The sequence below is a fragment of the Trachurus japonicus genome, chromosome 7 (assembly GCF_045865225.1).
Source record: "Trachurus japonicus isolate A0001 chromosome 7, Traja_1.0".
In the NCBI taxonomy this organism is placed as follows: domain Eukaryota; kingdom Metazoa; phylum Chordata; class Actinopteri; order Carangiformes; family Carangidae; genus Trachurus; species Trachurus japonicus.
This window is the reverse complement of record NC_140913.1, coordinates 29,166,828-29,183,825: the sequence shown is the minus strand read 5'-3', so window position 1 is coordinate 29,183,825 and position 16,998 is coordinate 29,166,828. Positions and strand designations below refer to the sequence as shown.

At 46.0% G+C, this 16,998-nt stretch overlaps 1 protein-coding gene across 1 annotated transcript in view; it reads left to right on the top strand.

The window, feature by feature from the left end:
- plxna2 (plexin A2) overlaps nt 1–16,998 on the top strand; it is a 195,692-nt gene that overhangs the window by 88,988 nt on the left and 89,706 nt on the right. The window contains exons 5-7 of the mRNA XM_085782734.1: nt 10,826–10,949; nt 14,235–14,388; nt 16,773–16,869. Coding sequence (XP_085638860.1) covers nt 10,826–10,949; nt 14,235–14,388; nt 16,773–16,869 — 375 coding nt within the window. The remainder of the gene's footprint in view (nt 1–10,825; nt 10,950–14,234; nt 14,389–16,772; nt 16,870–16,998) is intronic.

The window sequence follows — 16,998 nt, the reverse complement described above, 5'->3', positions numbered from 1 at the left end:
CATATGCCTCAATGGACGTAGTCTTTTTCACATCAAAGATCCATAAACTGACACATATTACACCACAGACCCCTGTTTGATCTCGTCTAAGGGTCTAGCATGTGATAAACTTTTTGCTTTTTAATGTTTTAATACGGAAAGTGTTTGAAACATACGACTACACCCTCTCATCAGGTTACTCGTGGATGCAACTGTAGTAGAAATAAATTATCCCCCTCTCTCCTGGTGACCTCTCAGAAACCTGAGGGGGGGTGTCCAGACATAATAATGATTTATATTTTGTGCATGTTCAGAGCCAGGAAGGAGTTATTTACCTCCCACTGTAACATCAGCAGCCATAGGAAGAGGAGAACAGGCGTAAGAGGCCATGAGTGACACCTGCTGGACAGGGAGCGTTACTGCAGCAGGAACAACTTCTACATACAGGACCAAACATGAGGGGAAAAAAAAGACAAAAACAAAAAAAATCAAAGCGCTTGGGGGGAAAAAATTGTGATATATTTATGAGGGATTCATCAACGTGTTCATCAGTAAATGGGCCTGAAGTGATGGTAGTTGGGTGAGATGATGGCGAGCTGGTGAATGCAACAATGCTAAAAGACTCTGATCCAGCTCCATTACTCTCTCCTTTGTTTCTCAAGAACACACACACACTCACACTCACACGTTCCCTCATCAGTTTTCCTTGGCGGTTGTGTCTTGAACCCCCCCCCCCCCTCTTCCTTCCCCATACACACCTCCTTAAATGCAGACCCTCGCCTCGTTTTAAAGGTATAGCTTGAATATTTGTGTGTATCAGAGCACCACCGCAATCATCATTATCGTGATGGCGGCCCCTGCAAAGTGCACTTAAAGTAATTTACATCACTCCAAAGCCGGGACAGGACAAATAATTGCCTAGCGACAAGGTAATTCAGCATCGCGCCCAGCCGAGGTGGGCGAGGGAGGGGCCGACGGAGGGGAAAAAAAAAAAAGGCTCTGTGCGTTCTCTCTCTGCAGCCTGCGTGCCTTCACACAGGGATCATTTACCACAACATTAGCCTCCGTGCTCGGCTGTTAATCATATGCTTTTGTGTAGAGGTGGTGGGGAATGGAATAATTCAGGATGCTAGGAACTCCAGTCCAGTAACCAACCAGCGGCTGTAAGACGCCTGATGCTGCCGAGAGGTGAACGGGTCATGGTGAAAGTTGTTACGGTGGAAAGCAGCTGCGAGGAGGCAACATCTGTTTGTGCGTCTGAAAATGGACGTGTGTGCATGTGTGTGTGTGCTTCAATTTTTGTGTACATGCATAAACACCTGTGTTGATCGCTGTACTGTAGTGTGGGGAGAAAAGGTCAGCACCCCGATTCACGTCAGATCAGCCATCTGTTCTCCCAACGCCGCGGACCCTCGTGCCACCTGTCCCTGCTCCTAATCCACACCCCCCTCCCACCCCACACCACCACCACAGAGAAAAGGGAGGGTCCTTTTCTCCATTCTGACCCTGCGATGAGGGTGGCAGGACCCCTGTCAGCTCCGGCTGAGTTTACTACTGGACTGATAGTTAGTTAGCTCTTCATGCTGCTACATCTTGTTGTCTAGTGTGCAGATAATGAACAACGTGGAAATGCCAGAAATGGAAAAGATGAGGAAGGAGTTTTTCCTTTTTTTTTTGAGTATATCGAGCTTCTTCTAAACTTAAACCCTGTCCCATTTTACCCACTTTCCCTAGGTTTTGACCCTAGCACTCGCTTTTGCGCGTTCTCGTGTAGTGGTAGGGAGTCCCAATTCTTTTAAGAGCAGTTATTATCTCATAGCGTGGTGAATGTGCAGGTCACAACTTGTCCACCAGAGCGTTTTGGAGTTGTTGGATTGTGTATTTGATGAGTTTAATGAGGGAAACCAAAAAATTCCAATAAATTCCATTAGCCTCCATAGCGTAGCTCTGAGCAGCTTACAGCTCTGCTCCGCCGTTCTAAAAATAGATTGCATCGACAAATATAGGTAACGAATCTACTGCTATTACAATAGGGATTATGGCAATGGGCCAATTTGCCAAAATGTTGAACTATCCCTTTAAAGCTCATGCCACAGTAACACAGCAGCTTCTACAGTGACACTTCTCATTTCATCGCCAAGGTGGTATCTCCCTTTGGCGGCCATTCGAAAACCAAGTGCTAGTTAAGGGAAGAGACATGGGATTAGACTTATACCACTTTATTGTCCATTAAACCTAAATAAATGAATAATAAATTTATCTTTAATAATGGCAAGAACCGCACAACACAGATGTCATTATACATTATATAAGGATGGAATCACAGCTGAGGTACAAAGGACCAGTTGTCCAGCCTGATGGTAACAGCTGGACAGCACAATGGAGGGGGTGAGTGGGGTCCTGGTAGACCTGGGTCGCCTTTCTGTGGCTCGATTGTTGTTGTTTGTGTCCAGTGATCTTTCCGGCCCGGTTGACGTTGATTCGTGCCAGTTTGCTCTTGTTTTGTTTGACCGAGCGGTTTCCATGGAGTCCGCGATGACACGATGTTGAATGTCATGCAGCGGCAACACTCTCGGTCAGTGGTTTGCAGATCGTGGGCATTGTGTCGCCGGCTGGTGTTAAAGTTCCTGAGTTTCCTGAGGAGAGCAAGGCAAGGCAAGGCGCTGTTGTTTTTTTTCCCTTTCAGACAAAGACGTCACATCGTGCTGCCACTTTACATCATCCGCCAGGAACTCACCTACAATAACGCATAGGAAAAGGAGCCGGGGGTGCGACTGCAGAAACCCTGGTTCACCTCCAGACGGCGGCCTATGTTCCTTCACTCATTCATTATGGATAAAACTCACAAATGCCACGGAAAGCGGCGGAATGTGAAGAATTACAGGTGCTCGATTAATTATGTAATCTCGTTAAATGATCTGGAGCTGCTTGATGTAAACACGCTCTGGATGTGTGCAGGTTTGATTATCATGGAGACGACAATACGAACCGAGACCCGAAGCGACGACGACGTGTCAGACTCTGCCGGAGAAAAGCAGCTGCGCCCCCTCATTTCACACACACACACACACACACACACACACACACACACACACACACATACCCAAAAATGTAATTTCTTACCAGCCATGGTGCCATCATCCACAGCTGCTTTCACCAACCACCTCCTCCCCCTTTTTTCCACTTCTATTTCCCTCCAGTTCTCCATCATCATCCATCCTGTAAGCCATTGTTGACTTTGCAAAATTATCTCTCGCCCCCTTTTTTTCCCATGTTTGAGGCCTTCATAGTAAAGCTAGCATCTAAGCTACGCTGCTCATCTCATCTCCCCCATCCCCACCACCCCCCACCCTCTCTGGAATGAGCTCCTCCACACACTCCAGAGATGACTGGATTGTCACACATAAACACCCATCACTTTGATCCCCAGCTGCCATCTAAAATATCCATCTCCTTCTTTCTTTCTTTTTTTCACGTCTTCTTTATGTTTGTGTGTGTGCATGCTCGCTGAAGTGCAGCTTTCTAAAGGCGGCTAATTAGCAACACAGAGGGGCATTAGCTTGCTTTCCAGTGAGGACGAGGAGGAGGAATAGGAGTGTGAGACGGTGAGACAGTGAGACGAGGTGATGAGCTGGCCAGAAGTATATAGCGTCTCTTGTCTCTCCTGTCTCTCCGCTCTCTTTCTTCTTCCTCTGATTCAGTATGTTGTGAGACTCTAAAGTCCCTTTAATTACCAGCAGCTGCTAGGCATCCACTGAATGCATGAAGAATGAGAAGGAGGGAGGGGAGGAGAAGGAGGAGGAGGGGAAAAAAGAGAAAAGAGAGAGAGAGATGGGTAAGAATGCAGGGATGAGAATGAGAGAGAGAGAGAGAGTGTTTGATGCTGCACACTCTCGTCGTCGGCCCACAAAAACCGAGCGGCGTTTTGATTGCAGCTCAAAGGAAGCTCATCATCTCGAGCGCTCTTCAGTCGCCGTCCTGTGAATGGGTCGTTCAGCCTCCGTCTGACCACAATCCAAAAACATGGAGTTATGCTGATGCTTTCCCTCACTCTCTCCCTCCTCCGCCTCCTCTCCCCCTCTCCCCCTCCTCCTCTCCCCCTCCCCTCAGCCTCATGGTTGTTAGATTAGCTCTCTAATCACACCCAAAAGAGGCTTTTCCATCTCAAAAATGTCCCACATCACTCCGCTTCTCCCTCCATCCTCTTAGTTCGCTCACACGTTCCAGGAGAAGGAAGTCCTGGCGGGGTTCCGGATGGGGATGGGGAAGAGGGGAGCGGAGGGGGGTTGAGATTTGTCCAGATTAGTCTGACTTTGTGTCCAAGAGTTGAGATTGGACGAGTGATCCGGTGCCAGGGGTCAGCGCTTAACCAGTATATCCAGTCCCTCCCCTTCTGAAGCATCGCTATTTATTATACGCTTTACAATCCGACTGTGGACGGCGATCGCTGTTCGTTATGTAACACGTACAAGAGGAATTCTGTTCAGCGTGTCCAAATCAGCGCCATAGTTTGTTGTGTGGATGACAGCTCAGGGCTATTGGTGTAGTACGGCCCCAGCAGAGAGAGAGAGAGTGAGTCAGCATTACAGGGCCCCGGCTCTGAGCAGAATAACATATCTCACTACTACGCTGTGATGCTGTATCGTATTGTACTGTCAGTCTCCATGAGGCTGAACCGCTCAGATCTGTTTCAGCAGCAGCAGCAGCGGCGGCCCACACGGCAGCCATACTGGCACCGCTGTCCACTGTTCGCAAATTGGTGTTACGAGCTTAAAGCCTGTCAGACGATTTGTTTTGGAGTTCCCGGTGATGTTTATTCGCCGTGCGTCGACAGGAAGTGGCAGGTTTCTGGGACGCAGCCAGGTTCTTAAATAGAGGACTCTTATTTTGGAAGGTGACCCAGGTTTTAAGATGATGGAGGAGGAGGAGGTGGTGGGTGTTGACGCTACTTATCCTTTTTTTTTTAAATGGCAGCATGCTCCTCTCCTCCACAGTGATGCCTCTGCTACTGCTGCTGCTGCTGCTGCTCCTGCTGCTGCGGATGATGTCGAACACCGACCATAAAAATCTCCTCTAATGTACCAGTGGCAACAACAATTAGCCCAGCAATGAAAATGGCTGCTTCAGCCCATTGTGGATGTCAGACTGTGTGTCTAATGGCCGACTCATCAGCCGCGGCCCGCAGTTAGCAGTCAGAGGGAAGCTGCATCCATCTTCCCAATTGTGCCTAATGAGATATCGATCAGGAACATGCAGGTCTATCAGTATTTCCATAGATTCCTCCCACACCGAGACATGACGGCTGTGTATGAGCAGGTTACAATACACACACATCATCTGACACAGGGACTAGTTTTAATATAAAAGCTAAAAGCTCAGTGGGTGTGTCTGTCTCTCGCTTGCTCATACATTTTCCTTTTGAAACGTTTCCATCTCTCCACTGCATCCTTTTTTTTCTCTCTCTCCTCCTCTTTAGCTTTCTCTCTCTTTCTCTCTTTTGTGCTCGGCCCACACAAAGTGAAGCTATAGCTTTATGCACAGCACCGAGCAATAGTCTCTTTGTAAACCATCCGGTGGCTTCGACAGAGACCGACACACTCTGGGATTTGCATAAACCACATGTGTGTGTTTTACCATTTGTGTCGTTATGAGTTTACACTACAATAGTTTCAGGATCTTTAAGAAGATGAAATGTGTGTGTGTGTGTGTGTGTGTGTGTGTGTGTGTGTGTGTGTGTGTGTGTGTGTGTGTGTGTGTGTGTGTGTGTGTGTGTGTGTGTGTGTGTGTGTGTGTGTGTGTGTGTGTGTGTGTGTGTGTGTGTGTGTGTGTGCTATGGTCACGCTGTGCAGCGACATTATCAGTCGCCACAGGAGACGGACCACGAGTTGCACTGGGAGGGTTTTGACCCCTGACATGAACTGTGGGTTTCAAACGCGGCCCCCCTCACACCATGTCAGCCCTGAGATTTTTATCCCTCCTCCACTTCCCTTTGTAGCTCCTGTGGTCTGCTGCATTTAAATGGATGCTCTCATACTTTAGATGCAGCAGTAAGAAAACAAATGCCCTGAATCACTCAAACAGGGGAGGGAGGAGGCAGCGTGTGTGTGTGTGCGTGTGTGTGCATCACCGCTCACCTAATGATTCCTCGTTTCATGTCGGGGAAGCCAAAATCCCAGTGCAGTCAGTCTTCATACATGTTTACATTAACATGTCTCCGTCCCCCAGACTCTGCTCTGTTCAACCAAATCAAATCACACCGGTGATTCTGCAACATAACGGCTTCCCACTTAAGACTAGTAAAGCTTTGTTAGGCGCCATCAAATATTCAATATACATCTAGTTTCCTCCTCTCTGTACCTACATCTTCCCACCACCAGTCCTTCTCCACCGGTCCACCCCCTCCCTCTGCCACCGAAGCGTCTCTGCTCTGTTCTCATTTCTTTTTTCTTTTTTCCCTTTTGCTGTGCTGCCTTCTGTTTTGTGGCCTGGCTTCTTGTAAAGGGAAGGAAGGTGATTTTTTAAAATGGCTCCCTCTGTTCTCCCCTCCTGTTTTTAAACACGGTGCTCACAGCCAGAGCTGCAATCAGACAGGCCTTCACACTTTCACTGAAGTCCTAAGATGTGGTAAGGGGAAGGGAAGGGGAGGAGGAGGAAGAGAAGGAGGAGGAGGAGGGATAACAGAACAGAAATCTCTCCCTGTCGCCTGCCTCTCCTGTCTCCTGCTCTGCTGTCAAGGCCAGGATGTGTGAGTGTGTGAGTTTGTGTGTGTGTGTGTGAGACAGAGAGAGAGAGGGAGGGTGTGAAGGTTTAATGTTATTATGCATATATATGTTCATTTTTATGTCTCTGGCTATGGTCCCTTGAACAAGGGGTTGTGTGTTTGTGTGTCTTCATATGCCTGTGTGTCTGTCAAGGCTCCACACAGCAGAGACAACAGTGTAATTGCCTGTCTGGGGCAATAGAATAAGAAGCAGGAGACCCAGAGGTCTTTTGCCTCCTGCAACCTTCATCCTCCTGCACCGTAGAAAATGTCTCAACACCTCAGATGACATTGTACATTACACATAGGGTTACTGTATTAGATTACTAGATCTAATGTCTCGGTTCATTTGCACCTCAGAGCTGCAGCTCCAACAGCGTAGCCCACACAAAGCCGCCACAGGAGGAAACAGTATTTGCTTTGAGTTTTTTTTTTGTGTGTGTGTGTGTGTGTGTTCCTTTTTATGCGTACGTTTTTGTAGTTTTCACCTTACACGACCGTACGAGATGCGACTGCCACTTACAATCGCACTCGCATCTCAGAGCGGCGTTATATAGAGTAGATGCCAAAAGAGGGGAGTGATGATGGAAGTGCAAGCAGCAGCTATTTCAGCACCACGGACAGAGCTTAGAGAGTGTAACACCCAGGTCGACAGCCTGCAGCAGCTGAGCCGACAGAGACAGAAAACACCTACCAGATGCTTATTACGGAATAAGAACGGCGTGCATTTGTAACGTCAAGTGTGTGCATATGCATGTAGGCGTTTATATGTGTTTGTTGTTTTTTCTTCTTTTCTTTTCTTCTTTGTCAGTGACATATTCAACATGCTTTTCGCTTCTTCTAACACACCTAATTTCTCCGTGCGCGCTCCCCCCCAAGCCCTCAGGAATTTGAGTGATGGAAACACAAAGCATCGGCCGAGCTGTGAGTGACAGGCCGGGGCCGGGGCGGGAGGATAAGGGGAGGGGAGGGGGGGATGAGGGGGGGTCAGGAGGGAGAATATGAGGAAGGCAGGATTCTAGTCAACACTCAGTGGCATGCACTTCAGCTAATGAGAGAGGCAAGGGGTCAGCTTCTAACTACACAGAGATAATGGCCATCTCCTGAAACCATGGCAACAGCAGCCGTCCTGTACTCCTCCTCCTCCTCCTCCTCCTCCTCCTCCTCCCGCCTCACCCCCCCTTGCTGCACCCTCATCTTACTTCACCGCACAGAAATGAATTTTATTTTTCAAAAAAAAAAGAAAAATCACAGTGAGGGAAATCAATGTGGGGCTTTTTGTAAGTTAATGACCCCCTGTTTTTTGTTTGGTTTTTTTGCATCTTTACTTGTACAGCTGGAGTACAGGGTGGGGGGGGGGGCATGCATAAAACATTTGCCATAGTAGCCCCACACCTGAAAGCACATTAAGTATAATTTTCTGCTGATATTGTGGATGTTAAAAGAAGACGGAGTAACACCTCGCCTCAGAACGGAGGAGAGAGAGCTAATTCCAACTTGTGAACGAGTGAGACAAAGGAACAGAGTGAGGGAGATGTGGCAAGCGCAGTAGTGGGGGAGTCAAATGTGTGAAACGAACTGAGCAAAAAAAAGAAAAGAGATATCAGGACTAATAATAAAAAATAAAAAAAAATGTCACTTTTAATATGTAGAAATACACTTCCCAAAGTGGTGACAGAGAGAACCAGGTAATCTCCCACCACCTCCCTCCCCTCCCTCTCCCAGTGGGAGACTCACACTACTACATTAATTCTACACTTTCCTGCTCTCTAAAATCCCAAGGGAGCACTGTGCATACGAGCGTTTGTATGTATGTGTGTGTGTATGTGTGTGGAAACGCTGGTTGTGCTTGTGCCTCCTCATGTGAGTCTGCTGGATATGGCTTGAACTTCTGACAACATAATTACACACACAGGCTGTGGATGAAGATGTAGCTTCGAGTCAGTATGTGTGAGAGTATGTGGTTAAGAGGCATGATATGGGCCCTGACACACACAGACACACACATATACACACATATACACATACACCGCACATACACACAGTTAGCGGCAGCCAGGGGAGAATGGACAAGGCTTGTAGTGGCACATCAGCACCATGGACAGCGGCTGACCCATCGGAGTCCAATTAGAGCTGCTGTGACCAGACAGCCAGTTAGCCAGACACTTAGACTGCTGGGCTGGATGAGGACAGAGAGCCTGTGGTGTAATGGGGTGGCGGGCACACACACACACACACACACACACACACATAGACACACACACAGTTTTAATAAGAAGGAGGAGGCGGCAGCGACGGCTGAGTTTTAATGAGGGATGTGGCGGATTGTGGGGGTGTTGTGTGGTACTCGATACACTGTCTGACCATTAAGATCTCTTATGAGTGAACTGCATATAATTTGCACTAGTTACGGCTCCAAAGTTACACAGTGATTGAAGGATATAATTTGGGGGTGTGTGTAGTAGCTTAGTGCTCTGTGGCTTCATGGTTAATGTTGATTCGGTGTATTAAATCACCCCACTGGAGGCTGTGGCTGTGGCTGCTCTGCCGTTGCCACCACCACCGCCGCCACCACATCTTCATGTGGTTTCGGCGGGGAAGAGCTCCCGAGAGTCACGAACGAACGATCACCTACGCAGAAGCCAGATGCTGTCGATGGCGAGCGTGTCATGAAATGAAACTTTTCTGTCTTTCTTTCTTTTTTTTTTCTACCAGCGTGAGCGATTTTGTAATTGATGTTTTTAAGCAATCCGACAAAACGGCAAAACTGTTTCACATTATGCCTTCAATATGCCATCTGTTCTGCTGAGCTCAGAGAGAGAGAGAGAGGAACAGTCATGAAACAACCGTATAACGTATCCAGGCTTTAGAGCGAGTCGCATTTACAACTTCAGTCGACATAAAACAAGCAAATCTACACGACGGATATAGAAACTGTAAAGCATCTGGTGACATTTGAAAGGCTTTTAGTGACCAGTCCAGATGCCTCCAAGGTCCCATAATTTACTTTTCCCCCAGTTTTTAATTGGAGTGTTGATATCAGAGAAGAAGCGTTTGCAGATTTTATCACAAAATCCCATCTCATCTCCTCTCTCAGCTTCTCTCTTGAGCTCTAGTAACAACAGGTGTCTCAGCCAATCAGAGAGGAGGCTATGATGGTTTGATGAATAGTCAAACAATCCCATGGCAGATTTGAAGTAAAAAACACCCAGAGAAACCAAATGGATGTTGGGTTTCAGGTGGACCGGGCCTGTAGCAGGAACTGCTTCGTTGTGACATCACGGAGTTACAGAAAACCTGACGGCTTGTTTTCGAGCACAGGTTTTGCCTTTAGAGTGCAAATTTTGATATTTTCACAGTATTAATATAGAAGATAGACTTGATTTATTATCATAAAACGCATGGACATCTCACTTATAGGACAAGGATGGTGGATCAAAAGCTCATTAACTATACTGTGTCCATACAATGTCCGGTTGCAGTTAGAGCCAATCAATCATGCTATTTTTACGCCCCAGTCTACCCAGTAAAATATTCCTGTCACACATCCTGTGGAGGAAAGTGGACTATTAACCTCATGTAAAGGAGACACGCTGTTATTTCCTCCTCCTCCGCATCACTGCTGGATTTTTTCCTATTTATTTATTTATTAGTTTGTTACGGCAGTGTTAGATATTCCATTTCTTCGACAATGTTCACCATCAGTGTTTTTGACATTTCCCTAATCCTCGTCTTTTCCTCTCCTCCCCGCTGTTGTTGTATATGATTCGGATTTCTGTCACAACACTGGCAATTTGCCTTTCTTAGCCGCAACTTAAATTGTCACTTAGTGTTTTCACAGCAGCATTTTATTGTAACGTCTGTATTTATCTCCGTTCCATTGTTTTCATACCTTTCCTTTTACTTTTCTGAATGTTAGTTTTTATTCTAACTCCAGGCAGCACCTCTTTTTCTTCTTGTTAGTTGTTCATTAATGGAGTTATTTGTGTTTTGCACCCTATTAGTACTTTTGTAACATGTCTGCTTTGTTGTTTCGCAGCAATGTCAGTAACCTCTTTCTGTCTCTGTCTCACTCTTTGTGTTCAGCTGCTCTCAGAGGAACCGGTGTGAGCGTGCAGATGAGCCGTATCGCTTCGCTGCGTCCCTCAACCAGTGTGTGAAGGCCACGGTGTACCCAGACAGCATTGCGGTGTCGGAGCCCAGCGTTCCTGTAAGTTTGCACAGACACACTCTCATTAGTATGTGCAGGATGTACACTACACACAAAATGCCAAACACCTGCAGTCTCACCACACCGCAAACTTGCACACACCACAATGGAAAAAATTAGCTCCCATCTACATATTTCTCTGCCCACGTACAGAGGCAGAACATTTTAAATGATCCCACATTCGCCCGGTCTTGATTGTGGTTGATGCATAAACATTAGATGGGAAGGTTCAGAAGAGCTCTACTACGTGGGCGTTTCAGCGTGCATATGCTCACTTGTTACAGAGCAGTCAATATGTGTGCCAAGACATGTTTGAGTGGGTGGGTGTGTAGGTGTTAAAGTTGTCCAAGTGCAGCAGAGTACAGTGCAGTATTTCCACATGGACTACGCAAAATAAAAAATAAAATAAAAGAACACAGAAAGAAAAGGCAGATAGAGCATCAGTGAAAGGTTCTGCCTGTCCAAGGTCCACTGAATGCTGCACATTTGAAAGTAAGGACACGCTTTAGTTTTTTTTTTTTTTTTTATGCACTCACACTGGTGAAGGTTCAAAAAAAGAGGCGATTTCCTCTGGTGTGTCTTTCACCTCGGATGCTCAGCAACATTTGGTTTGGTTTTAATGTTCATTTTCAATTATATGGATGAGTCACGCACAGTTTTGGTGTCACAAGACGAAGGTGTGGGTTTAAAAATTCAGCGCTGTTCTCAGTCAGGCTGCTGTCTGGTTGGTACTTTGTGTTGTCTCTGTATCCACAGCGACGTTTGTGTCATCCAACATGTGCTTGAGAGAAATGTTTAACACTTTCGTAGAAGAAGCTGCTTGCAACGAGGTTATACACAACAGTTTAAAGGTCAACTTTCAACACATGAGAGTTGTTTTAGAAGTAAATTCTGAGACTGCTTGCTGAAAAACTGTCCCTGAAGGCAACGCGTATCAGCTTTTTTACATGAATTTACCTCTAAAACAACTCTGTCTGGTAACGTTCTGTTATTATCTCATAGCGTGGTGAATGTACAGGTCACAACTTGTCCACCAGAGCGTTTTGGAGTTGTTGGATTGTGTATTTGATGAGTTTGATGAGGTATACCAAGAAATCCCATGAGCCTCCGTAGCGTAGCTCTGAGCAGCTCACGGCTCTGCTCCGCCATTCTAAAAATAGCTGTTGAATGTTGAACTATCCCTTTAAGTAGTAATATTTTGACACTAAGGTCGTGCAAAACAAGTGCAGCTCAAGGGTAGTGACAAAACCTGCAGTTCTTCACATGGCCACTAGAGGCCACGGCTTTGAAATCCCCATAAACTCCAACTTTCCAGCCTGGTACAATGGCTTTGGCTACTTTCCTCCTTAATGACAACTCATTTATTAAGGATAATTAAGGGTGTTGTTCTTGTTGCTAACCAGCTGTCCATTCACATCAGTTTTTTTTCCACGGATGTATTTTCAGCAAAGTTAGTGTGAGTATACTGTATAACGATAGCAAACAAATCTAGGATATAATCCAGCTGGCAACATTATAAAGTTCCTATCATCAGTAAGTCGAAGAGGTTTGAAGGATTCTCAATGGTTTAAAAGATGATTTCACTTTAAAATATTCATAAATGTCTCCTTTTTTTTTTTTTTTTTTTTTTTGGAATGACATCTTTACTGCTTCTCTCGAACTGGTTAAACACGAAAAAGATAAAATAAATAAATAAATGTGATAACTCTGGCAGCAGCTCTGGCAGTGAGTCACCCTGCACCACATGAAATCTCCCCCCGGAGCTCGCCCTCGGTAAAAGCTCGCCCCATTGTCTGGTTTACAAACATGTTAGCAGTTATGTTTGCTTCCATCTCAGCCATAACAGCGACAGCAGGGTCAGAAAACACACACAAAAAAACACTCACAAATTCCACAGGGTCCCATCCGGCGGCCATCTCCATGGTAACGCATGTCATGAAACACAGAGAAGACAATCAGATTACATTTATCATTATAACTCTGTCACCAATTAGGAAAAAAAACACACCCATCATGATCATCATCAAGTTAACACTCACTTTCCATAGCAACCTGCCTTTGTGTGTGTGTGTGTGCATGTGAAGATGTCAAGTGTTTATCTGTATATGTGTGTCTAAGCACAAAAAGAAAAAAAAAGAAACGATGAGAGCTAATTAATGTGAGAGGTTACTCAGGGAGTTCTACATTGAACAAAAGACATTGATTGCTGTGATTGCTGTAATCAAGGATCTCTCTGACACAACCTCGGAGCGAAGCAACACAAACACGGTGACGGTAAAACAGAGGAAGACGAGAGGTCCTCAAAAAAAAAAAAAAAAAAATACATACACACACATCATCCATTCTCTCAATGGGTACCAGAGTAAGCCGGCTAACGAGGGAGGCAGTGTAGTCAGCTACTGAGACAGTCAGCATCTCTTGAAAGGCCTGCAGTTAAGCTGCTCAGCTGCCTCGCCTGTCCCAGTAGCCCCGCGGTGTTTAGTGAGAGGCAGATAAAACAAAGAGAAACTTCAAACGCTATGGCCCAAAAATAACAGCTAATGGAACAAGGCTGTGAAATGCCATGGTGATAATTATCCAGGCTGCCTCAGTTGGCTGGAGGAGCCAGATCACACACCCTGTGCGCAGAATACATTTATTTATAGGCAGAGCAGCTGAACGCTTCAGCCCCAGTGTCACCACCGGCTCTCCAGAGAGAGACTTCAAACGCCTCCTATGTGTGTGTGGTATATTGCATATGTACTGCTGCGCTGCACATCGCGTGTGAATGCGTGTTTTTTTTATTTATTTTTTATATTATTCGTTTGTTTTGTTTTGTTTTTTTTAACAAATATGCGGACGTTCCTTCCAATTTCCCTTCACACACATCTCTGTCTCGACCACTGGAATCATTTCTTCTTTTTCATCTTCTTCTTCTTCTCGTCTCTCTAAAATAAAAGATGAAGATCTAAACGCAGTCTTATTGTGGCGCTGATAACATTTTTAAGACACGGCAACAATCCTTGGCAAAGTGGCTGAGCAGCTTTGCCAGCAGCACTGTGTTCTTATTCTATTTGGAGCTCATTGCACTGCTGCATGTTCTCCAGCCTATTATTGTCTCATCTCACCAAAGATGCTAATTTATTGTGGAATAGTGTGAATAAATATATATATATATATTTACCTTGTTTCTTTGCCCTGTTGTTAGATTATCATACATGCACCTGGCTGTGTGTCTGTGTCTTGCTCCACATTTTGATCCATGTTCAAACAAGCTCTTCCTTTGTTCCCCTCCACACCCTGCAGCTGCTGGTGAAGGTGAGCGATGTTCCAGACCTTTCTGCGGGCATCACCTGCTCCTTTGGCAACCTGACGGAGGTGGACGGGCAGGTCAATGGCAACCAGATACTGTGTGTGTCTCCTGCCGCCAAGGATGTCCCCCTCATCCCCACCGACCAAGGTACACACACACACAAACACTAACAAACAAGCCAGCAGCAGTTACATGAGACCCTCACTCCACAAACACACACTCTGCCTTTTGTGATTCCCACATGTCCCCCTTCCTCTCCGCTCTTATACTCCTCATGCAACATGCAACATCTTTATTGATTCAACACTCAGCCACCATCTACTTAACAAACTCCCGCTGATCCAGGATCAGTTCTGCGGCTCTGAAGTGTGCTACACACAAGGCCGAGCCCTATTAGAGCTCCTGGAGGATCAGATTGAGGTCTCGGGGTCCTGCGGCTGAGCTGCAGCTCTCCACATTACTTCCCCTGGTGCTGGGTTAACAGGCGATGGGCTAACATGCAGGTTGAGCTCAGCTGGGAACTGGGGAGTCAACATGGTGGATTTGTGTGTTTGCATCAGGGCATCAAGGCATAGAGAGGTAAAAATAAAAATGATCATTCATGGTGGTAATAAACAGTATTTAAAGGGATAGTTCAACATTTTGGCAAATTTGTCTTAGGAGTAGGTTCATTACCTTTAATTGTTAGTGCAAGCTGTTTTTAGATCAGCGGGGCAGAGATGCAAGCTGCTCATGAATCAATACTTTCGCCTTTCCCTCAAAACTCATCAAATACACAACCCAACAACGCCAAAATGCTCTCGTTAAGAAGTTATGACCCGCACATTCACCACGCTATGAAATAATAACATATATATGAAGCAAATACTCTGAACTACTTGAAATCACTCCGCCTAGCAGCCGTGTCTGGAATGTAGTTCAGACTCACATTTCTGCCCCACCGATCTAAAAACAGCTTGCACCGACAATTAAAGGTAATGAATCTACTCCTAACAACAGGGATTATGGCAATAGGCAAAATTGCCAAAATGTTGAACTATCCCTTTAAGCAGCACGTCAAGTCCAATCAGCCATTTTTATCTCCTCTGAGAAGAAGATATTGGTAAACAACTCCCAGGTCCGGGTCCAGAGTTATGCTAATCACCTCAAATATAGTTTTTATAGAAATGCCACGACCTTTCCAACATTCCTGCAGCATATTCCCTCATATTCCACAGAGACATCTATTTGCACACATATATATATATCATTATGAGCACAAACACCTGTTGTTTGCCGATAAATAACCTGTTGTTTGCAAACCAAGATGGCTGCAGGGCCGCAAAACCAAACACCCTGAATAATATATTATGTGCAGTGTGTGGAAATCACTGTGTGTTTTTTTGGGGGGTGGGTTTGGGGGGTGGGTTGGGGGGGGTGGGGTGGTTGGTAATCCTCCTCCCTGTGAGTAAATGACAGCCCTGTTTGCCCAGAGCTCCCATGGGGAGCGGTGCATCAGCCTCTAATATGAATGTTCTCCCCCAGGTAAATGTCAGCCAATCCCCGCTGTAAGCCCTTCCTTCCTTCCTCCATCCATCCATCCCACCATTCTTCTCCCCCCCTCTTTCTATCTACGCCCCCTCCTCCTCCTCCTCCTCCTCCTCTTCTTCCTTTTCCCTTTTGACCATCTTCTTCATTCCTTCATCCTCTTTCCTTGCCTCTCCCCCTCCCCTCCAGCTGTTTATACCTCCATTTTCACTCCACATTTATTCCCCTGGAGGCCACTTCCTCCCGACCTCCACGCTACACTCCTCCATCTTGTGTCCCCTAGTGAACCTTTCTATCTGTTATACATCGACATTGCTCGTGCAACAGTAGTGGCCAGAGAAGAGGAGAGGAAAGGAGACGAGAGGAAATGAGACTAAAGGTGAAGACGAAGAGGAAATGAAGAGGAGATGAGAAATTAAAACAAAGCAGCAGCAACAGCAGGAGGAGGAGGAGGAGGAGGAGGAGAGGTTAGGATGAAACCAAGAGGACGATGAGCTTCAAATTCATGAGAAGGAGCTGCCACTCCTCCACTATGGAAAACCAAAAATCCTAGAGGAGGTTTTGTGTGGACTAGAACTCTGTACCACTTTGTTTGCCAGATCCTTTGAGACAAATGTGCAGTGGTAGAAGTCAGCGATGAGCCTGCATGCTGCGCAGACTCGCGTGAAACAAGAGTCTGATTCCCAACAGGTGCTGCAGAGAGAACGGGGCACTGAGGGTCATTCAAACCTCCTACACACTGAATGTCATCTGAAATTCAGGCTGCTCTACACTTACACATATACAAACACAACACGCACACACTTGCACACATATATTTATGGAGGCTGTATTCTCGCGGGGGGATAAGAGGCTGTTTTCACAGAGAACAGAAGCAAAGCCAGATCTCTGTTCAGCAAAATGCAGGAGAACAAAATTTCATCAGATTAAATGATATTTTATTTGTGTGTGTGCTGATTTGTTTGTTTGTTTTTTAGTGTAATAAACGTGTCTCTCCCTTTCAGACTGGTCGGGTGTGGAGCTGAGGCTCAACTCCAAGGAGACGGGTCAGATGCTCATCAGCACGGAGGTCAAGTTTTACAACTGCAGCGTCCACCAGCTGTGAGTATCTCCCTCCTCCCGAGTCCATTCATTCTCTTTTAATTGAAAAAACAATGCCCTCTCAGACCCGCTGCTCAAAAAAAACCTGCAGGATCAATGCTGTGGGAATTAGTTACAATTTGTCCTTAA